Below are 25,598 nucleotides of genomic sequence, written 5' to 3'. Positions count from 1 at the left end.
TTCAAGAGTTTATTCAAAAATTTAGTTTTAAAATAGAAAAAAAATAGTCAAGATTTATTTGCTTATAAACCTTATGTTTGGTGGGTAAGAGGGGTGGGGATTATTATTCTCTCTCCCCAGTGGAAGGTATATTAAAAGGACAAAAATCTCCAGTCTTTTCCTAGAGATCGACCAAAAGATGGCAGCCAGCTGTGTTTGTCCTCAAGGTACCATGTTGGGAAGGTAAAGAGAACTGGGAGCTCCAGGATGTGGGCTCTCCAGTCTGCAGATTCTAAGGTAATGCCTTCTCTCTCCAGCATCCCTATGGGGAATCAAGGACACAATGCATGTTGAGCACTTGGTATGTGTCAGGAGCTGGGTAAGTGGCATTTTCCTTTGCTCTTTCTCAGGACACCCCACTGGCAGCTCCTGGCAGCCCCTCAGGGAAACCTTACAGGGGGTCCTTCCAGGTAGAAGAGCAACTCCTTTATCTTGGCAGGCAGGGCTCACCCATGTTTGTGGCCTCAGAAGGACCTGCTGGATGGCTTAGCACCTGGACAGCAGGCTGTGGTCTCGCAGTCCCTTTCAGAGCAGCATCTGTTCCGCTGGGCTCCTATCAAGCTCTCTGGGGGCAGCTCTGCCCTTGCACCACTTTTTTAAAGAACAGCCCACCCATTGCTCTATGGGGATAGGGGGACCTACCACTTACTTAACTAATTTACTTTTCAGTAAGACTGAGAAGGGAAAAAATGAGTCATGAGCTGAGGCTGGGGGCCCAGCTCTTGCCCCACAGAGGGTCACTATGCAGTGCCATGAGGTGGGTCATTTCTAGAGCAAACTTCGCTCCCCTTGGCTTGGCCCAACTTTTAATAAGTCCACACTGACTCATTCTCTTTTGCTTCAAGGAAACTGTTAAATTCACTAGAACTTGCCATGGTGTGACAGTGTAGAGCCCATCCGTTCTTCCTGGCATTGTCTGGTTTTACAGACAGAACATATTTGGTGAAAGTCCCAAGATTTTATGTCCTGTCTCTATAGGTTGTGAATTTTCTTGAGTAATCTCTGTTCCAAATATTCTACTTTACTGATCCTAGAAACCACCCACATGAAAATGTTTTAGTATGTATTTTTTCTCTGACAGCCTCGACTCCCCATGTTCTGCCAGCCCATGGGCTTTCTTCAGAAGTGGTCAGGGTACCCATTGGGTGTGTGGGTACCATCAAGGACATTGAGCTATTTATGTTTGGGGAGTCCTTCTCCCTGGGAGGCAGAGCCAGTCTACCTCTACAGAGTTAGCAGTGGTAGATATTCGTTTCCTAGTCCAGACTTTAAAATGGAAGCTCGTCATACAAAAAAGCAGGAACCACACAGAATGCATTCTGGCACAGGGATGGCTTCATCCAGCTTACTGGCAGACTCAGAGCACTTTCCAGCTCTCACTGTCACTGCGGCAGAGGTGACAAGCTGCAGTGTCTGTGCTCAGCAGAAGCTGCTCTGGGGCGTTACCAGACCAGTTCTCCAGCACAATTTGGCTATTTCCCCAGGCTGACTAGCCCCAGAGCCTAGTCCTATGACCGTTCTGCAAATTCTACGAACCAGAGCCTACTTCACAGGTCAGCAACCTGTGTAGTCACACAGGGCCCCAGGCGCAGCACGATCCTGTGCTTAAATGCTCTTCTGTCCGGCTTCCAACCCTTCAAATTTTTGACCAAGAAGCTTCACATTTCCATTTTGTACTGGGCCCTGCCAATTACACGGCCAAGCCTGCTGTAAGCTAGCTTGGCCATACTTTAGGTTAAGCAGTTCTTAACCTTTTGTGTGCCACAGAGTCCTTTGATGATCCGGTGAAGCCTATGAAGTATATAAAGAATCTTTTTAAATGCACAAAATAAAATACATAGGAGGCTAATTATATTAAAATATAGTCAAATATTTTTTTAAATAACGAATATACGATAGTATAGTATGTGTGCTTTTTTATTAGTGCCTTAAATAAAACTACCAGCAACAACTGAAATGGGACTTGAAAATATCTATGGCTTCTAAAGGCAATAAAGTCACAGGTATCTAACATGTCCACATTTATAACTTAAGGAAATGCTAAATTCGGTGAGAGATTTTTTTTCATTGATCTATCCAAGTCACAGAGCTCTAGTTTTTTAATGAAAATTTGATTTTAAAACAATTAAAATTTAATCTAAATAAATTCCTTTTCTGCTTCAATCGGCCAAAGCTAGTATGTGCTGCTTACAAAGAGAAGCCTGAAGGATACAGGACCCCAATGGGACTCAGGCCCCCAGGACCAGCCTTGCAAACACAACAATCAGAGTGGCCCCAGGTGAGTCAAAGATGTATCCAACGTGGCTCCGCCTCAGTGTGAGGATCGTAGAGGAGAAAGTGTCAATGACAACAGCCCAGGATGCTGCCTGGGAAGCATGTGACTGGCCCTATGTGTGTGGTACAATCCAAGTGATCTAGACGTCTGAGCAAGTGGAGATCCTTTCCAACTGGGAAGGTCCACTATTAATAATGGTTCTATCTTATGAGAAGGGAGCTAAGACACATAACTGTATAATCATTGCTCCAAAGCCCACAGCAAGTTGACAGAAAGCTGAAGAGTCTCCTTTCTCGATTTCCCAAATTCCAACCCAGAATTCTTTGTTCTAGATATTTCAACATGAGTTGCTTTTTGGAGATCTCAAAGGAAATATGATCAAAACATACCTCCCCAGATACTTTTTTTTGGGGGGGGGGGCACCTCCTCCGCATGTGAAAGTTCCCAGGCCAGGGATCGAACCCGTGTCTGAAGTTTCCACCTGTGCCACAGCTGCGGCAATGGCGGATCCTTAACCTGCTGTGCCACAAAGGAAATACCCAGGTACTATTTTCTCGTCCCCCTTCCACTTTTCCTTTGGGGAAGAGGGATTTAAAAGCCCTTCAACACAAAGGGAATATCTATCCTTTGGACACACTTGAGAAACCTGGGTTTGTTTCCAAAGCAGAAAGCAATCCACTCACAGATACCCTGAATCTTCCAAAGTTGTTTTATATCCATTATTATGTTTGAGTTTGGGGCACATACCATTACCCCTATTCTACAGATAAGGAAACCAAGGGTCAAAGAAGCTGTGACTTGCACAAGGTCAGAAAGCAAGGAAGCAAAACCAGGTTCCTTGCTGCTTAGCCCAGTCTCCTTCCCTCTGCCCACCACTCTCCTGTGAGCAGATCATAACAAAAAGGGAGGCTGTCTCTGATGGGGAAGTACATTCATGCAGATTATCGAAAAACCAAGATACCCACACCTCAGATTCTGGATAGCAGGTGTCAGTTAAGAGGGGAGAGGCTCAAGAAAGAAAACGGATGACCAAATCCCCTGACCCCAAACAGACTTTGATTTGAGCCCCAGCAGAGGACAGAACTCTCTTGGCCAGTGACCAGCATACAGAGTCCTTCCCATTCCTGCCTTGGTCTTAGGCTCATAACAACAGCAACAGCAGGAAAAGGGCTCCATGAACATAAAAATAAACAAACTTTCTATTTTTAGCAGGGCTGCAGCTGTGAGAGCTTCATTATTTGCTTTTGAGCTGCAGCATTCTGAGGGAGGAGACGCAAGGGTGGAGGGGGTGGGGGGCGAGGACAACTAGGGACAGTTGGACCGGGAGCCAAATTCCCCACTGCTGAACCTAATTACACACAGGCCACAGAAACCGACATCCAAACTGGAAGTCTGTGGAGTCTGCAGGTCTGGAAAAACTGGAGGGCGACAACCAGGAAGCCAGCCCGTGACTGGACTCTCTTCTGGCCATATATAGAAGTAAATCATTTCTTACACACATGGTTTTTGAGGGCTACTGAAAACTGTGTTGCCTAGTGACCCCATCAGAGGAGTGAAAGATAAGCTTGTGAGTAGGAGACCTTTCTCCTCTTAACTCAGACTTTAGTTGCAACCTGTGTGACTCACAGAAACTCAGATCCAGCATCCTCGGCAGGTCTGGACATTGTAAGAAGGGAGTTCTGAAGCTGCCACAGAGGAGGGGCCTTTCCTTATAAATGTCGCAGAGGCTTTAGGAAAAATATGCACCTCATCCGATTTCAGAAGTACCTCTTTAGCCATGCAAATGCTTTTAGCTGGGCTATACTCTGACCCCATGTCATTTTTAATTATGTTCTCTGCCCCTCTCATGGCCCTTTTCACATATAGTCCTGATTATATGTTTAGTCCATGTGAGCAGGCAGAATTGCAGATCCCAAAGCAGTACTGAGGAAGGAAAGAACCCAATGCTTCAGGCACTTACAAGGAAACAAGTGCACAAGCAAGGGTACCACGCTCTTCCATGCTGGGAGAAGGCCTTTGCAACCTCCCAGATGGGGCCTGATGGCCTTCACTCACTGGCAAATATTTACCAAGCACCTCACAGAACCATCCCTGCCCACCCAGAGCTGCAGACCAGTGTGAAGAACAAATAAACATTGTCATTACTGTGGGGCAGGCACTATGAGGGGAAGCATAGAGTCCTGTGGGAACACAGAAGACTAGCTTCTACCCAAGTCTTAGAAAGCCAAGCTCTTTCCAGAGGAGATGGTGGCTGAGCTGGCACCCAGGCAGGTAGAGATTGGGTCGGGGGAAGAATTTCTCCTAAAAAAGCCCCATGAGAAGACAGCTCTCAAATAATAACATGGTAAGAGAACAGAACAGGGCTAAAATATTCAAGAACTTAACCCCAACACCTCAGACACAGTGCACGTCTACCTCCCAATCATACTGACCATGTTACCCAATAACATTACAGAGCAAATTAATTGCTTTCAAATTATAAGGGGGAAAAAAAAAAGACAGTATCATAATCTATTTGACCTTGAATTTTGACAGCTAACAATGTACGCCCTGGAATCTTGGGATTGGAGGAAATCACATGGGCCACTGAGTCCTCTCACCAGGTACAGTAATCCCCCTACAGCGGCCCTGCCAAGTGGTCACCCAGACTCTGCTCCAATTGCTCCAGTAATGGAGAGCTCTGCAGGGATCAAGGCAACTAGTTGGTTTTAAAAGCAGGAGCTAGAGTGTATAGTGACCACCTACCAGGCTGAAGTCTTTCCATACTCAATAAATGCTACAAAAGGCCAACAGATTAACTTTCTTTGAGAGTGGTCAGTCCATTGTTCAAAATCTACAGTGACTCCAACGACTGACATACAAATTTTAATTTCCTTCCAAAAGAGTAGAATAACCCTATCAAAATGTACCACTGGTCATGTTTGGTTACCAAGTTTATGGATGATACTTTGTTTTTCTCCTTCATTCTTCTGAGTTTTTCCCTAGTTTTCCATAAGAAGGAAAGAAAGAGAGAAAGAGAGAGAGGGAGATAAAGAAAAGATTATTAATTAATGTAATTTACAAAAAAAGTTCTACCATGCTTATGCCTTTGTGTTGTACCCAACTAAGAAAACTTTGCTCTCTTTCTCTATGTTCAAATCCTTTTGCCCCTTCTAAGGTTCTAACCAACCCATCTCTATCAGGAAGGTTTCTTGAATGCTCCAGCCCTTACTGCCCTTAAAGCCAAAGTATAAATTGAGCACCTCATTATATGCAGTTTTCTTTTTTCTTTTTTTTTTTTTTGTCTTTTTGTCTTTTTTGTTGTTGTTGTTGTTGCTATTTCTTGGGCCACTTCCGCGGCATATGGAGGTTCCCAGGCTAGGGGTTGAATCGGAGCTGTAGCTACCGGCCTACGCCAGAGCCACAGCAACGCGGGATCCGAGCCGCGTCTGCAACCTACACCACAGCTCACGGCAACGCCGGATCGTTAACCCACTGAGCAAGGGCAGGGACCGAACCCGCAACCTCATGGTTCCTAGTCGGATTCGTTAGCCACTGCGCCACGACGGGAACTCCTATATGCAGTTTTCTACTATCTGTTAATCATTTCATGGGTCGGTTCCACATTAGACTATAAATTAAGGGCCATTCCATAGTGCCTACCTAGCACAATGCAGAGGTTATTGTAAATTCTCCATGAATATGTGCTAGTGGATAGATGGATGCATGAAATTCCATTAGGTGTATTTATTAGCTCAGTTGGTTAGAGCACAGTTCTAATTAAGTTTTATATGTCATCTGATTCTACGCTTCTCAACGGGGGTGCCCACAACCCTAGAGGGATACAGAAAAGTGTTTCAAGAGTATGAAGCCACAAGATATTTAATAATCTAAAGCAAAAGTGTCCTACTTTTTAGGAATACGCTGGTGGAAGAGTGTGCAAAGCACTTTTATAGCCCTTGCTTTTCCAAGTGCAAAAACTTCCTCCAGGCTGACATCCAGGTACTGCTTGAATTTATGCACTTAGGCTTTGCCTCTAGGTACTTTCAGATGCCAACAGATGCCAACCCACCAAGAGATGTTCTGGAAGGTATCATTCATCCTGCATCCAAAGACACAGAGAGCACTGGTCCAGGAGCCAGAATACCGTGGTTCTGGTTCAGTTACGCAACTACTGTGGGCAAGCAGACTCTTCAAGCCCTGGATTCTCAGCTACTGTTCCCTCCTAACAAATGTGGGTTAAATTAAAGAATACATTTGAAACGTCTTTATAAACTGAAATGTATGTGCAAGCTTCAGGTATTATTTTTGTGGTCCTTATCATCCCAGAATCCAGTCATTTGATTGTGTCCCATAGACACAAAGGCTGCTTCCCAAACTTGTCGGGATGACTAAGGTGGGCAGCCATGGAGTTCTGAATTCAGAAAGTTCTAGGTGGAAACCTGACCCTGGTGTAAGCTCTACCAGACTAGAGTCCCATCCATTTTTATATAGCTCACGTTTTGCGTGGTCCTGGGAATATACATATGCTGAACGAATGTCTTTCTAACTATTGGAATCTCTGCCTTCCATCATTTACCTGATCTTTGACAAACTTAAACACCTAAACCTCAATCTCCTTATCTATTACGATGAGTATAATAGTATCTCATAATGTTAGAAATTTAAAGGCAATAAGCATAAGCTGCCTGGTGCATGGAAGGCAGTAAGTCAATGGCAGTTAAAACAGAAGGAGAGGCTGAGTGCTATTCCTGCAACTTAGTAAATAAAGGCTAGCTCATTATCTCATGGTTTTGTCAGCCCTTCCTCTACCTGTTATGAAAGAGCCAGCCTAGGGAAAGGAAGTTTGTTTGCAGCAACTCCGATATTCTGAGTCACGGAACTAGTTAAGGAAGCAAATTTCAAAGGCACAGTTATTTTGTGGGCCCTCGGGGCTAAAGGAATAAACAATTGCAGCCTTCACAAAAACTTCTACCAGAATGAATGTGCTGGGCAGGGCAAGCCGGGGTTTCCCAGACATCTCCCAAACAAAGTGACAAGAAACGTTTTACCTAGGCCATGGAAGTGCTGTTTGAAACCCACACAATGGGCTCACTCAATAAATCGATCAGTAAACCAGCAGCAGGAGACAAAGGGGAGCCACAAAGAGAGGTGAAATCAGAGTTCTGTGGGGCTCTCCTCCCACCCTAAGACCCCTGCCAGAAAAACGGAATCCCCAGGTCCTTTGTTTACATCTGCACTAAGCCAGTGATGAATCCCAACAAAGAGCACAAAACAGCAGTGCTGCCCTGCCGTTCACCACTGCCAGAGACAGTGCTAGAAAAGGAGCTTTCAAGACACAACCCTGGGGAGGCCGGGAGACAGAAACAGAAAATGAAAGCTGAGCCCCTTCGTGCCCCAGAGGTATAAACAAAGGGCCCTTGGAGCCAGCACCACCCCCTCACCAGCCTCACTGCCGGAAGGGGTGCCCTATCTCTGGAACTTACAGGGATGCTAGAGAAAGTGCAGAGCACATGGAGCAGGGAGACATGGGGATTATTACAGGAGACATTTAAAAGTTTCCTAAACATCCCCCCATGCCGAGATTTGGAGTCACAGTCATAAAAGCAGTATTTTCCCTGGCTTCCTGGATGCAGTATTGAAGACATTTTGGATGTTACATGAAAAAGAGCTCCACAGAAAAGTGTATTGTCATCACTCTTTTTGGAGGAGCTTTCATAATTAGAGTAATTTATGTCAGAATCAGACAGTTTAGGGAACAGAAATCTAATTGCAAGGGATAAATATGAAAACAGGCTCTTCAAGTCTGTTTAGAAATCCAAAGTCAAAATGAAAAAGCAATGCATTTTATTTTTGTGTGTCTTTTTTTTTTTTTTTAGGGTCACACCTGCGGCATATGGAAGTTCTCAGGCTAGGGGTCGAATCAGAGCTACAGCTGCCAGCCTACACCACAGCCACAGCCAACTCGGGATCCAAGCTGCGTCTGCGACCTACACCACAACTCACAGCAATGCCACTGAGCAAGACCAGGGATCGAACCTGAGTCCTCATGGATACCAGTCACATTCATTTCCACTGAACCATGACTGGAATTCCTGAAAAAGCAATCCATTTCTAAAGGGGCTGTGAGGAGGTGGGCAGCAGTGAGGGGTGGGCAGAGGGGGGGAGAGAAATACTTTCTTAGAATGGTTATAATTTAGCTGGAAAACTCACTATATTTTGGATAACCTGCTAAAACTGAACGCACATGAGACTAAAAATAAAAGCATCTGCAGAAAGTGTAAAAAACGAGGCTTTGCTACCTTCATGAAACAAAGGCCGAGGGGACTGTAGAATTAGGGAGGGGGCTTGGTGATACCCACTGGCTCAGATCCAGGCCAGGACGCTTGTCCACAAAGACCCCATAAACACACAGTATAAGGGCCTGTCCAGCCGCCCTGAACTCCAGACCACATGAAGTCAATCTCATCTTCCCGCAGTGCTCCTTTGGGGCCCTGCCAGCCACATCTCTGTCCAAACCCTTCCGGAATCCATTTATATCGTCAGCTTGTGCCACCTCTGGGAGATAAGCCATCCCATAAATTCATTACCTGCTGCGTAGTGTAGTTATTTCCGCTGACTTGCCCTGAACTTGCTTTCCTCGTGGCTCCGCGGTGCTGTTACATTTCAGGATCTGGTGAACAAGTCTGTGCTCATCTTATTCACACCATTTACAGGCTGTATCCTCCTAACAGCCTGCATATTGTCAATAGCCCCTCTGACCTCCAGTAGGCGCCTGAAGCATCCAGGCTGCGGTTGGAGTACTTTCCCCTGTCTTGAGCCCATGTGTGCTTGAGACCCTCGCCCAAGTGGCATAGGCAAGAATATACCAGAGTTTAAGATGAGAGTAAGATAAAGTTCTCAACTTAACACTTTCCATCCCTGAAGAATATGCCCATTTGGGGGCAGCACTTTCCTGGGTGCAAACACATTATATTTCACATGGCTTCTAGACTCAGAGGGAGTTTGCGAGCTGACGGGACAGTGGCTTCAGGCAGCACAAGGCAGACAGATGCTGGTCAATAGTGAGGGTCAACCCATCTGACACGGGGCATTTTCAAGAAAGAAAAGCAGGTGTGGGCTTCAGAGCAGGTTATTGATTCTATAATAAATACCTCCTTGATTTTCACAACACTCTGAGAGGGAAGCAACATGTTTTGTCCCCAACTACTGATGTGAAACCAGAGCTTAGCAGGTGCTAGAGTTAGCAGGGGGTAGTCGCTCAAATCTCCAGTCTCAGTTCACAAATCTGCTTCTTTTGGCTTTTTTTTTCCCAGGGGTGGGGGGGTCATGCCCATGACATGCGGAAGTTCCCAGGCCAGGGATCAAATCAGAGCCACAGCAGTGACAATGCCAGATCCTTAACCCACTGAGCCACCAGGGAACTCCTTTGGCAGTTTTGTTTTTTTTTTTAACTGGATGTTAATGCTCAGTTTCACTTAGAGCCCGCTAACCTCTTGACCGCTCTCAAATATCTTTACTAAAAACAGGAAAAATAATGAGGACTAAGCACAATGTAACAGCCCTGTGGTCGCCCAGGGCCATCCATGAGGTCATCAGAGTTGGGATTGCACTGCCAAGAGGATAAAATAGTAGGTGGGTGCTCTAACCTGCTATTTCATAAGGGATGCGTCACCCATTTGGAGTGAGAACATCCTGGCCGGACGCCCACTCCTTTTCTTCTATCATAATTGCATCTTCCTTGGCAAAGCAGTGTGAGCAAATCTGCCATGCTGCCCACCGCTTTCTCTGCCACAGAAGCTATTGGCCTTCATCACTGAGACAGCACAGAGATACCATCTTCTGGACGGGTCTCTGATTTTCTTTCCACCATTGACAGCCACGTCCATAAAGCCCTAAACTCAAGTCAGTAGCTTTCGTTTCCCATGTTGTCTCTTAAAAGCGCCTCTCATGAGCCAGAGCCAATCTGTAAGGTTGCTTTCAATTTCCAGGGAAGTATCTTCTGTAACCTTTCCTCAGTGGGCCTCATTCCACGCCTTGCTCCATGTGGCATTCCTTCACAGAAGGCGAGTTCTTCCCCTACTTAATGACAGAAAAGCAAAAGGACGGATTGAGGGGCCCGAAACACTCAGACTCAAATCTGGGATCCACCATTTATGAGTGATGTGACTTGGAGGAAGTTCCTTACCTACTCAGAACCTCAGTTTTCTCATCTATAAAACAAGGATGGTACTACATGTCCTAACTGCTGTGAGAGGATGAATGATACATTATATGTGAAGCTCCTGGCAGAGAGTTGAGTGCCCTTAGCTGGGGAAGAAATCTCCATTCCCAAATCCTCAGGCCAGCATTCAAGGCCTCACTCTGCCCCTGCCCTGACCTCACTCGCCCCTTGCTCAGGGCTGTTACACTCTGGCTTTACGTTCCAAGAATGTCAGAAGGACCAACTCTACATGGGTAGACAGTTGTCAGCTCAAAGTATGGTTACAGAGTGAGTATTTCCCAGCCTAGTTAGCCCATCTATCAAAGGAAAGCCCTCGTCTGGATATTTCTTATCAGTCTGTCCAGCCCAGTCTTCTAATTGGCGCTGCCCTACCTGACTACCAGTTAGCTCACTTGCTTCTGGAACTTACCTTCCTCCTCCTCATGTTCAAATCTAGACTGAGTTTCCTCCACTTGGGTTTCTGGAAAGTAGGTCTCATCTAATTTCCTTCCATTGGAGGAAAAACAAAATTTTTATCTCCCTTTCCATAATCATCCTTGGCATTTCTGAGCGGAGGCCTGGATATTCTTTTGTTTGTTTGTTTTTGGTCTTTCAGCTCAGAACCATTTGGTTTCTCCCATACTAACAGAAACAGATCGCTTGTTCCTCGGTGGAAACAGCTGGCTGCACTTGTCATTTTAGCGGCCACAAGCAGAGGCCAAAGGACACCAGCACTCAAGTGCAATAGGTACAGGGCAAAACACGGCTCAGCACCTGGCACCTGGGCACCTGACAAAACCAGTCAAGAGGGCAGCATCCCGGGTCCATGACATGGAAGGACCTCTGAGAAGGCCACCAGACACTCCAGGGCCAGGGTCTGTCATCATGCCCCTGTCCCTACATACTTGGTACCATGGAGGCACTAAGCAAGCTCATCAGAAGCTTTGCCTCTGGAATCCTCCATCCCACATTGGCCTGCACTTGCATTCCCTAGCTTTCCAGGTGCTGATCACCTGACCCACCAGAGCTGAATTAAAAAAAAATGGATGGAGGGCAACTGAGAGTAAGAGAGGGGTCACCTCTGAGAACGCTATGGAGGCCTCTGGCATCTCAGCTTCTGGCAGCTCCTGCTGGAGCACACTCATTCGCCCTCAGTGAGCGAAGCAGACTTTTCTCAGGTGTTTCGGGAACCCCCCACGGAACACGCAGCGCTGACTAGGGGAGCCCATCACTTCCTTTGTTCAGATAAGACTCTGGAGCCTTCACCCAATCTGCCCCAAAGCCTCCAACACCCCCACCCCTTTCCAAGAAGCCTGCTCCTTTAGGAAGGGCTGGGCTGTTTTCACTTAAGCTGACTTTCGCCGAGAATTAGAGAATTAGGTCCTGGGAACTTAGGTGCTTCGGTCAAAGCGACTGAGGACTGGCTCCGCAGGCAGGAGCGCGGCTGTGTCCTGCAGGAGGCGTGTTCAGACCGACGGGGCACCGACGCGTAAGGGCAGGGGCGGGGAGGGGGTAACTGGCGGGAAGACCGGGGGAAGGGAGGGCGCGTCTGGGCGGTGTGCGTGCGCCCAGGTCCAAGGGCACCCGTTCTCTGCAGGCCCCGGGGTGGAAAGTTTGGGCAGAGCTCAGGGAGCAGGAGAGGGGAGCGATTCAGGAAGTCGAACCTCTGACATCAGGGGCAGGACGGAGTTGGAGTGTAACCTCAAAAATGCGAGGCGTCGGCCAGCGGGAGGGCGGGGAACTCAGAGAGCGCCTGTCCCTTAGCCGCGGCAGGTACTCGCGGCGCGGGGCGGCCCCCGCTAACCCTCCACGGGGGCCTGGTCAGCTCGGGCCCCGCTGGGGCTTCCGACGAGACGCCGGCACGGGACCCCGCCCCTGCGCCCGATCACTGTCGCACGGGCAGCACAGCACCCGGCGGCGACCGCGCCTACAGGAAGCCCTCCGGTGGACTCAGAGGTGAGTCTCAAGACTTTTTGTGGCTGTTGTTGCTGCTGCTGCTGGTGTTGTTGTTGTTGTGTTTGTGTATGTGTGTGTGTGTGTGTGTTTATACTGTTGAAGCGGCCCTCAGTTTGCAAGCGGACTTCCCACTCACTCCCCTTTAGAAGGATGAGACCAGCCCCAGGAATAAGTGAAACTTAAGGTTTCCAAATAGCCTCTTGTCCCTTCACAACTCCACTCCCACTGTTATCTCTGCTTTGCGTGGATTCTCAGCGGCCTTACATCTGCTTCAGGGCTGAGTCCACATGGGTTCCTAGGCGGGTTTGGGGTGGAGTTCTCTGACTCCAGTTAACAACAGCTGCCTGTAGGGACGGCTTGAACGGGGCAGAGGGACATTCTCGAAAAAGTCAAGACCTGAGACCCTCCAAAAAGCATCCTGGACTTGGAGGTTTCTAAATTATTCTAGGTGAAGCCAAATTTTCAAGAGGACTTAGAAACTGGCCACAATGAAAATCTGGCCTGGAGCCAGGGGTGGGATGGGAACCTATCGGCTATTCCCTGAACCTCTGGGGGATTTGCCATGCCACAGATTGCTTCCTAACCTCCTTGCCCACTCCCAGCCCCCACCCCACCCAGGAAGGTAGAATGGAGAACACAATGAAACCTGTTTCCCTGGTATTTTGAAGAGCCCCACAGGAATACACTATGTAATAGGAGAGTTAAATAAACTATAGACATTAGCTAGTGGGAAAGCCAGTCCTGCCTAATCGAAAGGGAAACTGAAGCAGACAAGCACTGCCCTGATTTCACAGAGACCGCTGGGTGCCGGGTGCTAGCTACCTTGCAGGACTACTCCTCGGATGCTGCTGAATGAGGATGGGCCTTGCACTTAAGTATCTGAGAATCACTTTCCATCGAAGCTGCTGCCTTTCATTCACTCAGCAGAAGTTCATAAGAACCTGAAGCTAATTTTAAAGAACCCGCATTCTGAGGTCCTGTGGGATAAGGGGAGAGCCCTGAGTTATATGGAGCAGGAACTGAAGATAGCATTGGTGCTAGGTTGTTCCTAACCTTTATACAAATGGTTTGCAAGTTCCACCGAAAAAATTCAGCAAGGATCTTACCATCAACCTCCTAGTCTGATGTGCCAATCTTTTGCTCAGAGCTGGGCTGGGGAGGCAGCTGTACTGAAATACCTGATCGAGTCCTTCATTTCCTATGAAATTCTGGCTCCCCATTCCCACCCCAGAAACAATTTTAGGAAAGAAATGCAATGCAGAAATATGTGTTTCTCCAGCCTCCAAACCCTGTTACTGTTTAGCCTGTGGATTAAAGGAAGACTTCTGCCCTTTCTCCTGAAGGCTAAGCCCAAGAGAAAAATGTGCATTCAATAAGCTGAGCTACTGATTTCATCAAAGAGGGATGTACATCCATTCCTTCTATTCATTCAATAGTTACTGTACCCACTGCATGCCAGGCAGTGCACCAGGACCTTGGACTCCAAAGATAATGACACAGTTTCTGCATGAGGACCTGAAATTTGCTAAATGAGACAGATGGTGAAACATAGTTCAGAATAATACACATCATCCGAGCAGAAGCTACAGGACACCGAAACAATCCAGAGGGGGAAGTGAATAATTCCCCCAGGAATTATTTGCAGAAGTGATGGATGAGCACATGTTGAAAATGATTAGGTGTTCCCAGGAAAGCAGTATTTCAGATAAAGGAAAGAGCATCTGCAAAATCAATGGCAGGTTGCAGGGACTACAAGTAAGAGAATGGTGAGCTCTCTCCTGTAGCAGCAGGAAGTCATTTTTGGTTTAATAAGGAGGGAAAGAGTATAGTCAGATTTGTGTTTGGCGAGAGAACTAATGGTCAGATGGAGGTGGGCTTGGAAAGATGAGGAACAGAAATCAGGACCTCCACCAAGATAACAGCAGAGGGAACTGAGGAAAGGGCGTGGACTTTAGTGGTGTTTAGGAAGCAGAAGCAAAGGTTCCTGGTAACCAAGTGAAAGCGTCTAGGGAGGAATGAGTAGAACAGAGGATTAGAAGGTGTTGAGCTGGGGAGGGGGTGCATTGCAATGCCCATAATGGAGATCACATGACCTAGGGGAAGGCTTTGGAAGAAGACAATTTACACTTTCGACACACTTAAGCTGGATGTAGCCAGGAGGTGTCTAAGTAGAAATATATGGGAGGCAGTGGGTAAACCGGTCTGGAGCCCAAGGAGAGGTGGTGGCTGCTCCAATTTAACTATCTCAGATGTTGTACAGAAAAGTGTTATTGATGGAAGCTAAAGAGGCCTGTTACACACTCAGTGAGACTGCTTGACCGTGAAGAGTCTTGGATGTGTCAGTAATGGCCTACAGATATTATTTCAGATCATGCAGTGACTTACAGATGTCTCTCTAGACTCCCAAGTCTTTCCCCGAATGCTTTGCGGAGCGAGACCTAACATGTTGCTAGAACCCTGGCTAATGGTGCACAGGTGATAGAGATGCATTTAACCAAACAAGTAAACCCCCAGGAATCACTTCCCCGCATGAGAAGTGAGTACTTTAGTTCAACTGTAAGATCTGCAGAGACCTCTCCAGAACTCCTACCTCAAGTCTAGTCATTGCACCTGTGTAGGAGAGTCCTCCCTTCATTAAAACAAAGACAACTTTTTCAGACTAATCCTAAGCCTCTATAGAGTGGTTCTTTAGGTCCAGTTGCCAATACCAATGCTCAGCTCAGGAGCTTATGTGACCTGGTGTGAAAGAAAAAAAACCTTGAACTTGGAACTAGACAGATATGAGTTCAGTTCTTGCCTTGACCATTTATTAGCTGCCCTTGAACAAGTCTGAATCTCTCTTGGTTTCATTGCCCTTATATTTAAAATGGGGAAGATTGTATCTTACCAGGGCAATGGTTAGAATCAGAATCAAATTGAAGAAGAAAGTACATTTAATGTGCTGCATAAATTGTAAGCTTCTATAAAAATGTAAGGGGTTTTATTATTATTACTAATCTTTGCTCTCAAAGCTACCAAATCAGGTGGATTATATAGGTGGAGGATCTGGGCAGCATCTTAGGCCCAGACCTGGAGCTTTTTAACTGCAGGAAATATTTTAAGGCAGTAATTATAAAAGTCTCCTTCCATCAGAGCAATGACATGCATGCATCATTCTGGCTGCTTCTCTTTTTACTCCTTACCTGATGAGTCAAAGACAAAAAAAAAAAAAAAAAAATGCTCTCCTAAAGTATACACAGGTTGCACACTGCACAAGGCTCCTGGGAGCTCCTGGAGTGGAAAGCAGCCAGCATTCCACTTACTAGACCGTGGACCCACCCCATTTGCAGTCGAGTCCACCCAGAGGGGACACTTTTTTTCTCATCCTCACCAATGCGCTAGTTGAACCAGCAGGGGCCTTGAATCTGAGCATCTTTTGATGGCCTAGATATCTCTGTGGTGTTTCTCTCTCCCAATCAGAGAAGCCCAACATATTCCAAGCCGGTAAAGCTCGAATTTGATGCCAATGTCAAAACTTTCAAGTAAACAGACTTCTGATAGGGGCTGGTTATTGACCAAGAAAAGGAAGTAACCACAGACTCAGAGACTTCAAACAGAAAAACACTTCAGAGATGAGCCAGTCCCTCCCCCTCAGTTCACAGATGAGCAAACTAAGGTTCAGGGAGGGAAGTGTGTGCCCAGGGTCAACAGCTGGTTAAGGGAGGGACCAGAATCCAAGGTTAGGAGTAGTGAACCCTCTCTAGAGTTTCTGTCGCTTAGTCCTTCCGTGCCTTACCCAAAGGGACACACGCACGCCCTCAAATGCTGACAGAGGGAAAAAGTGAAAAGATTGTACTTGAAGGCTCAATCTTCCCCAAGAGGCCTCCGGGGATAACCAGGAGCCAATCTTAAGGAGATGTGGGCAGACCGCCTTTAAAGCAGTCTCCATGCCCCACCCATCTCTCTGTTTCCTCTGCATCCACCCTTATTCTCGTCTCAAGAATTCCCAAAGAGCCCTCAATAAGGGACACAGCGTTGGGTGCCTGAATGAACTAAAACCTGTTCAGTGTTTCATGAAACTTGTCCAGACCAGTGGGAGGGTCAGCATTACACATCAAATATGGTCTATAACTTACCATTGGACGATTCTACGTGAATTCTAAGTGAATCATAGGAGCTCATGAGACTCATCGCAGGCACAGTAAGAGAGAAAACAGTGGCAGACAAACTTTTTCCTTTTTCCAAGCAGCAAAGGAAAATCTACAACGAATGCTTGGACAGGCAACCCCCAGGGCCACAGACGGCTCAGGTTGCTGACTTTTCCCCCACATCAGCCTGAGCCACTGGAACAGGTCACCACCTGCAGACGTGAGTAGACCTTTAGTGGAGACTGGGCAAGGGGAGCTGAGTCCCAAAAAGAACTTCACACAAGCACAAGATTCCTTTCTTAGGGCAACTCCCAAGGGGCTATGGCAGTGTCCAAACTGAATCCTGGCCCTGGGAAGAGACTCACTCCCACGCTCATAAGCAAACTGCTCCATGGAATTTGTTGCTAAGAAATGAAAGAAAACCTAATCATTGCTGTGTTTCTTGGTCAAAATTGAAGACTGTGTTTGTGCCAACTTGCCCTTGCTCTTCACTGTCTATAACTCCTTCCTCTTAGGATGTTTTTCAGTTGAGTTTTATTCTCCTCAAATACACCCTTAATTTCAAGCCAGAGAGGCTTAAGGAAAGCCCATCAGCAATTTCTTTTAGTTTTCCAGGCAAGTCGTAAAAGAAAATTGGCAGAAGAGAGGGGGAAAAAATATACGAGTAGGAAGGATCGTTATATGTTATAGGCCTTTAGTCTTCAAATTGTCCTGGGAAGGAAAAGTTGGGGGCAGACAGGTTTAGAGATGGGTGTGGAGGCTGGGACTGGGGACGGACAAAGAAGCAGGGCAAAATGGCAAGTTACTTAGTGTTAGGGTTATGGGAATAGAATGGGTACGTGGTGAACATGCTGGGTCTTTACCTAAATGAGATGTCCTTGTGGCTGCCTTAAATAAGAGAAAAACTACATGCAAGTCCAGAGTCGGTTTGTCCCACCCGACGCAAGTAAGATCCTGAGTCTGTGTCCTTCTGCTGGATGTTTCTAATCTTAGGATCCTATGCAGCACCATCAATGGGACAAAATGCCAGCTTTCAAGAGCCCCTCTGCCATGGTCCAGAGGCTCCAGAGAGCCACTCAGGCACACTGGCCCAAAGTCACCCAGGACCTAACACTGGAGTCCAAGTGACCTTTCACTGATCAGGGACTGGGAGTAAACAAATGTCCATCCAGTTTTTCCTAGCTCCCACGGATCTGCAGTATGCATGCTAGGCTCTCCAGAGCTATTTGTTGAAAAGCAGTGCTAAGAATTTGAGGCACAAAAAAAAAAAAAAACAACAGCCATTGCTCCCTCCCTCCCACCCACCAGGTTGCTTTATGAGTATATCATGGTTGCTTCCTCGACCTTCTGCTGGGGAGAAGAGGCAAGGCGGGGAGAAAACACACCGCTCTCAGGGCCAGCCCTGCAGATGTACCCCACTTGTCAAGCTCCTTTCCTAGAAGTGATTGATGGCTCCCCCCGCTCGCCTTCCACTCCTGACCTGAAACTTTCCTCCTGCCCCAGGCCCACAATCTGCCGAGTGGCAGTTGCCGACGCATCACAGCCATGACCTAGATTAAAACCTCCAGACTCATTACGTGGGTGACCCACCTCATCCCACAGTGAAACCTCCCCTGCTAGAGGGGAACCACGCTGGCACAGCAGGCCACCCAGATGTGACCTGCTGGCTCAGGGCTCTCCTGGTTTCCAGATTAGAAACTCAGACCCTGCCTTGCAGAATATTTGCCCCAAAGCCTTCTCTGATTCAGGAAAGAAGCGACGATGCGTCAGGTGCCTTAGGATACTCGTTGATTTCCAGCTACTGTGCTGTCTGTGGTTTTGCATGAAGATATTATCAAGCCGAAGTTGGTTGTGTTTTCAATAGATGGATGGCACAGGTTTCCACAGCTGGATGTGGAAAGAATATCTCATTTCCAGACAGAGACACTGCATTGCCCCCACCTTGTCTGGGACAAAAGGATGGGACACAGTCACAGAGCATATGACACATGGGGAAGAAGGTCTGATGCTCCTGACTGATATTTTCCAGGAATAAGTTTTCAGAGGTTTAAAAAAATATTGTCCCTTCAATAAGGAATACTTAAGCCACTGAGGTGTGTGGTCATTCAAACATTTGGTATTGGGGTGAATGAATAAATACACACTAAAAAGATAATCAATGGTGTTATATTTCTTAAGCTATTAAAAGAACTATACCATTCTTGGAGTTCCCTTTGCGGCTCAGCAGTTAATGAACCGACTAGGATATACAAGGTTGCGGGTTCAATCCCTGGCCTCGCTTAGTGGGTTAGGATCCAGCATTGCCGTGAGCTGTGGTGTAGGTCACAGACATGGCTTGGATCCTGTGCTGCTGTGACTATGGTGTAGGCTGGCGGCTGCAGCTCCAATTCGACCCCTAGCCTGGGAACCTCGATAAGCCTTGGGTGTGGCTCTAAAAAAAGCAAAAAATAATAAATAAATAAAATAAAAGAACTATACCATTCTTTTCTATCTATCGGCTTTCAAGAAATTTTACATTATTTCCTTCCATTTTTATTGAAGTGAAATTCACATGACATAAAATTAACCATTTTAATGTGAACAATGCAGTGGCATTTAGTACATTCATGAGGTTGTAGAACCACCACCTCTATCTAGTTCAAAAATAGTTTCATCATAGAAAAATAATCCCTGCTACCCATTAAGCAGTTTCCTAGTCTTGCTCCCCTTTCCCAGCCCCTGGCAACTACCAATCTGCCTTCTACCTCTATGGATTTATCTATTCTGATATTTCATATAAATGGAGTCATACAGTGTATGTCCTTTTGTGTCTGGCTTCTTTCATTTATCATAATGCTTTCAAGGTGCATTCATGTTTTAGCATTTATTGGTGCTTTGTGCTTTATTCATGGCTGTATAATATTCCATTGTGTGCATATATAGCATAATTTGTTTTCCCTATCTATGTGTTGATAGGCACTGGGTTGTTTCCATCTTTTGGCTAGTGCTGCTCTGAACATGCAGGTACGAGGATTTGCTCGAGTAGCTATTTTCAGTTGTTTTGGGTAGATACCCAGGAGTGGAATCGCTGGATCATGGGGTAACTCTGTTTAACATTTTTTGGACCCACCAAATTGTTGTTTTCCACACAATAATCAACATCCTTATAAACTCACTTTCATGTCTTGAGGATAAAAGGCATATTAACTGCCATGCTTTCCCACGCCTGGTCCCTTATTTGTTGCCTCTGGTCTTATACTTTAAGGTAAGATGTTAAACCCTGCCTCTTCTTATCCTAGAGATGCAAAGTGATTTGGATGCTTGACAGAGAAAACATTTGGGTAAACTATAAATCCTTCTTGGTGTAGCTGAGTAGTAAGGAACAGATAACACCAGCAACACTTACGGAGGACTATATGTGTGCTGGGCATTGGACTAAAGGTATCACCTACTTCCTCCCACTTAACCCTCATGCCAGTTCAACTGTGAGCCCTCTATTACAGATGAGGAAAACTGAGGTCTGAGCAAGAGCTAAGTGCCCCTCCCCCAGGCTCTCATTATCTATAAGCCTCTCCTACAAAGAAACTCTGCAGCTGCCACCAGCAATGAATCAGAAGCTGTTCTGTGCCTCGGGAGCTCATGGTCTACTTTGGCAGATGGATAAAGAGGCAATTATAATAAAGTACAATCAATGCCAGGACAGGTGTCACAACAGGGAGGATGTGTACTTAGCTCAGCTCTAGGTGACAGACTTACAAGAGGAGACAAAATCTAAGGTCGGTGTGTCATTTCATTTATAAATAAATGGGCCTTTGTGCCCCTTGACACGGTTGAGCCCTTCCCTACCCTCCCTTTGGCACCACCACCTCGTCATTCTGTTCCCGTGCAGTGTTTAGAACATAGTAGCTGCTCACTAAACACAGGTTACTAAACACACATGCTCCTCAGATGGAGTTCCAGCCCCCATCACACTGTCTTGGGACTCTAGTGCCTAGGACTCAAATCACAGGCTTTCTTAAAACAGCTGTGGCCCAAGAATGAGGGGAAGGAACTGAAAAAGGCCTAGAATGGCTTCTGTGGTCCTCTCTGTGGTCTTCTGAAGGAGCTCATATACCTGAAAGGGCCCATGTACCTGAGAAGAGGGGGAAGGGGGTGGGAAGAGGGGTGTGACTGTGAAGATACCTTCCCCCGCCCAGGTGAGGAGTCTGTTGAGGTGCCTGGGATCCTGAAGCAGAAGTGGAATGAACTGGTAAGCCACTTTCCCAAATTCTCTAAGGCCAGAACACTCCTCGACAGCTCTGCCTGAGATAACCAAAGGCATCTCTCCATCCTGCACACAGGAGTCATCCATCACCACTGTCCCTTCTGCAAGGTTGAATTCCCCACCACTGGATCATAGCAGGGGTCACAAGCTCACCCATGGGGCCTGACAGATAAAGCTAACATGGATGGAGCACTTAGTCTGTGTCAGGCGCAGCCTTAACCACATGGTAGAGATGATTTAACTCATCTGATTTCCCAAACGAGTCAATGACACAGAGTACATTCTTAATTTTCTTTTATAGTTGAGGAAACTGAGGCACAGAGCGTAAAGGAACTTCCCCAGATCAGACTGAGAACGAATGGGGGATGGGCAGCCTCTGACCAAAGCTATTCTGCCCGAAAGAGTATCACAAGCAGTGTGGGAATGTGGGGAGGACATGCTATGCAGGCCAGAAGCTGTGGCTCAAACAACCTCTCCTCACTGGTCACGTCTACCTCGTGAGTTTCCAGTTTGCAACCCGTGATCTAGGTTTGCCCTTCTTGCACAAAAATTTCCCTTGGTTTCCACCAACCCCGGGCTAAATGTTAACGTATTGCTGCATGACTAGGCTAAGTATGTGTATGTGTGTGTCTGTGTGTGTGAGAAAGAGAGAGAGAGAGAGAGAGAGAGAGAGAGAGATCCCTTTGAACTTGTGCCAGCTGGAACCAGCTTTGGTTACCCTTGTGGCCCCAGATTCGAATTCAGAATTAATACTGAATTTAAGAATATACAAAGGAATAAAGTACGTTTGGAGTTGGGAGGGAAGGAGGCAGAAAACTCACTATTCACTCAAATTTTCTTACACAATAATCTGCTTTCATGGGTAAACATGAAAAACATCCCCTGCAGGTCCCTGGCCTAGAGTGGCTTCTGTGGTCCTCTCTAGGCACATCATCAGTCACCGCCACCCCTGCCCTGCCCTTGGACATTCAAGTCATAATAAGTAAGGAGGTGGCAAGGGGGAGAAAATTTCCCAGTAGTGGCCCTCCTCCTCAGGCCACAACCTTGAGGAACCCTCACCATGGGCCAGGCTGTTCCCCAGAATGCTATGGATTAGAGCAGCTGGGGAGAGGGCCAGGCTGGAGTGAGCTGTTTGTTGCCATGGAAACAATGGGAGTTCAAAGTCCCCAGATCTGGGCCCCGTGCCTGGGCCACCTTGATTGGATTCTTCCTCTGAGCCAGCTGTGCTTTCTTGAGCAGCCTGGAATCCCTTCATTCTCATCCTCACTGCATTTAATCATCCCATCCTCCGTGCAGGTGCCAGCTCAAATCACACCCTCCTGGAAACCTTGCCTAAGTTCCTCATTGGAATTAACAGCTTCCTCTGGGCTGTTTCCATAACCATTTATTTGCATTTCCCCTGGGACACCTAACTAGTCATGCTTTATAGCTCCCCTGTGCTCATCCATTTCCCAAACAAAAAAATAAATTCTTTGACTTCACACTCTATGTCTTTAGTTCAATTTGGAATCCCTTACACAGGTGGTTAGCAGGTTTCTGTATCTTGTTAGGCAGCATAATTTGGGAGGGCCCTAGAAAAGAGAAAAATTCCTTTTCTCTTTTAATGCACATAGTAAGTTCTCAACAAATGTGCATTAAATTGAATTGTCTGCTTCTGTGCTGCAGAGAGAGGAGGAGATGGCGGTTCCTGGCCTCCCTGGCCTCAACTGTGTCAACAACCCAGGCTTGGGGAAGGACGAAAAAAGCCCCAGCAGAGGGAGTTCCTCCCTCTGGGAGAAAAAAAAAACAACCAAAAAATAAAACAAAGAGAGCTTTTTGCAGTAATAACAGTGAGGTAGTGAGACGCTGAGTGCTACACACACTTTCTCTACTCAATCAGCTTGGCAACTGGAAATTACCAACTGGAATATCAATTCACGACACCAAAATGTGTCAGGAACACAGCCAGTCGGGGACTTCCAAAACACAGTGATAGCCTCACTTTGGAATGATGTAATCAAAATATTCAATATGGCACCTTGTGAAACAAAGGCCCATGCCCATCTGAGGCCAAGGATCTCTGGAGGTCAGGTCTCACTGCTGTCATCTGTCTCTTGGCACTGAAAGCCTCACTGGAGAGTCAAAAGTAGCCAGTCACCAAAAGAGGCCTGCAGAGTGTGCCTACCGTCTGGAATGCTCCAGAATACCTGACATCTGAGCCTAGTCTGAGCCCGGGCTGAAAGAGTTCTCCAAACCCAGAATACTGAAATTCTGAAATGGGTGGATTCCCCCTTCCCCCGCCCCAAGATCTTCTATCTGGCCACATGCTGCATGTGAACCCTAAAACCAACATGGCAGAGTGGAACGAGTCCCAGATATTAAGGGGCATAAAAATCACCATGTCTTCCATGATTGGCTCTAAGGCCTTGGGTAACTCATTTAATTTCAGTGAACCTCAGTTTCCTCATCTATAAAAATGCTCATTAATGCAGCCAACATGTTCAAGCACAAAACAAGTCCCAGATGTTGGGATACCCCGATGGGAAGAGATTCTGTCTAGAAATGAAGAAAGATGATTAAACAGTGACCCTAAAGTGGGTTGTGGGGCTGTGGTAATAGTATAGGAACAGTGATGGGCACAGGACAGCGCAATGAGGCCATAGCAGGCTTTCCAAGGGAGATAACATTTCAGTTGATGCTAAATGAATGGAGGGCAGGAGACTGAGGGGTGCTGGTTGGGGTGGGATGGGGGACAGCTGGGGTTTCAGATAGAGAAGCTGGTATGAGGCTCCAAACCAGGAGGGACCACAAATCCCGGGGAGTCCGAGAACTGGAAGGCTTTGTAAGCCGGAAAAGTGATGGGCGACCATTGTCTGCTCCTCTGCTGCTGCTTTTTAAGAAATGCAGTAAGGAGAGTATCATTCTGGGAAACTGGAAACTAGAACCCTGTCTGCCCTTGGCCACTGATCAGCTTTGCAATTTTAAACAAATTTTGAACATGCATTTCTATTCTTTAGTTTAGTCATCTGTGAAATAGGGCAAGAGGTCCCTCCCTTCTTCACATTAGAGTGGACTGAACGAAGAAATGTTTGCAGAAGCTGTTAAAAAATTAAAATGAGTTATAAGTGCAGGGTCTTTGCTAGGACTTTCCCCAATCATAAATAAATGCAAGCCCATTCAGACATCAGTTTGAAGACTGGAGAAGTGATGGCTTCAGGGTTTTTAATCCCCTGCCCCGCTTCCCAAGGGATCGGGAGATAAATAGCAGTTTCTTTTTGATTGGTTTGGTGATATTTCATTTCAGCTCATAATCAGATTTTGTCTAAGGAGAAAGTATGCTATTAATAAAAGAGAGGTTTTTTTAATTGTAATATTTGTGCTTACTGAGCCTGGCTGGTTAGGGCAGACTGCCCATGAGCCCGGGTGGAGCTTAATCCTGCATAATAAGGCACTCTGGCCAAGGCATACTTGGAATTAGGAGAGGGATCAGGTAAGAGACTCGAGCCTCTGAAACACTGACGCTGCTATGTCTGCTCTGCTTCATGGCTTCTCCTATATCCGTTAGACCAAACCTATGTTCAGACGTCCAAGTCCCCTGTAATCTCACCACCCTTGCCTGCACCACCTCTCCCTCGGAAGGTTTTTTCATTGCCTTCCCCGTCCCACACTCTGCATGTGCTGGGGCTCTGTACTTTTGCTCTTGCTTTCCCATCCTACCCAGCTCACCCTAGCTTCCCTTCTCCCACTGGAATGTCCAACCTTCCATGGGATAACACCCAGCACAGGGCCTTGAACGACCTCAATCTCCTCCATGCAGTCTCTGCTTTAAAACCTAAGCCTGGAGTTCCCATTGTGGCGCAGGGGTTAATGAATCCGACTAGGAACCATGAGGTTGCGGGTTTGATCCCTGCCCTTGCTCAGTGGGTTAACGATCCGGCGTTGCCGAGAGCTGTGGTGTAGGTCACAGACAAGGCTCAGATCCCACATTGCTGTGGCTCTGGCGTAGGCCGGTGGCTACAGCTCCAATTCAACCCCTCACCTGGGAACCTCCATATGCCGCGGGAGCGGCTCAAGAAAAGGCAAAAAGACAAAAAAAAAAAAAAAAGCCTAAGCCAACACCAATCTCTCTCCTTTCTAATGGTGCATGCATTTTGATATTTACCTTAGCCTTTAGTTGCTATTATTGTGCTTGCGTGAATATTAAACGGTGCAGGGCATTATCAATTATAAGAATCTCATGTATATATTATCTGACTTTCACAACAACATGGATGGTGAGCAGAGTCAGTGGGATTATTATCTTCCCATCTGAGAGGGGGGAAACCTGAGGCCTGGGGACTCAGGGACTTTGCGTGTCACCTGGCTGGATGTACTGTGTTCTAGATTTCATTAAGAAACTCTCCTAAGATGGGAACTAGATCATATGCTTCTTTTTTTCCCTCAGCATGATGGTGATCACACAGCAGATACTAACAAACATTTCTTGAAATGCAATCCATATGCAACTACTGGAAAAATAATTCCAATGGCATATTTCATTGATGCAAATCATTGCTGTTAATACTTTAGTCTCTTCGTGTATAAAGAACAGTATGCTTGCAGCATTATTTTTATTATAGGGACCCAGTAAACAACCTAAGGGAGGCTCTCACACGTTCTATACAATCCTCCCCACCCCCACCCCACCACCAGGAGTCAATCAGAGGGCAGGTACCACTCCCTCTACTCACCCCAAGCAGCATGGCCCCACCGCCTCCTGGTGAAAGATGGAATGTGCTTATCACAACTTGCCCAGCA

The 25,598-nt window shown here is 46.6% G+C and overlaps 1 protein-coding gene and 1 long non-coding RNA gene across 10 annotated transcripts in view; one reads left to right on the top strand and one right to left on the bottom strand.

Annotated features, from left to right (window-relative positions):
* Nucleotides 1–25,598, bottom strand: part of LOC102162878 — a 381,084-nt gene that overhangs the window by 328,542 nt on the left and 26,944 nt on the right. The gene's annotated exons all lie outside the window — the stretch shown is intronic.
* Nucleotides 11,402–25,598, top strand: part of KIAA0040 (KIAA0040 ortholog) — a 34,544-nt gene continuing 20,347 nt past the window's right edge. For 2 of the 7 annotated variants that reach the window (XM_013989639.2, XM_021063672.1), the window contains exon 1: nucleotides 11,995–12,452. Coding sequence is in view for 1 of the 7 variants with exons in the window: in XM_021063670.1 (XP_020919329.1) it covers nucleotides 12,205–12,452; nucleotides 16,681–16,799 (367 nt within the window). In the remaining 6 variants the exon portion in view is untranslated. Of the gene's footprint in view, nucleotides 12,453–16,680; nucleotides 16,800–18,934; nucleotides 20,808–25,598 lie in introns of those variants that run through there. The other 5 variants (XR_002335929.1, XM_021063670.1, XR_001304182.2 and 2 more) reach the window with 5 other exon arrangements.

This window comes from Sus scrofa, chromosome 9 (genome assembly GCF_000003025.6).
Source record: "Sus scrofa isolate TJ Tabasco breed Duroc chromosome 9, Sscrofa11.1, whole genome shotgun sequence".
NCBI classification, from domain to species: Eukaryota; Metazoa; Chordata; class Mammalia; order Artiodactyla; family Suidae; genus Sus; species Sus scrofa.
Note: the sequence above shows the minus strand (reverse complement) of the source record. Positions and strands in the feature narration are given on the sequence as shown.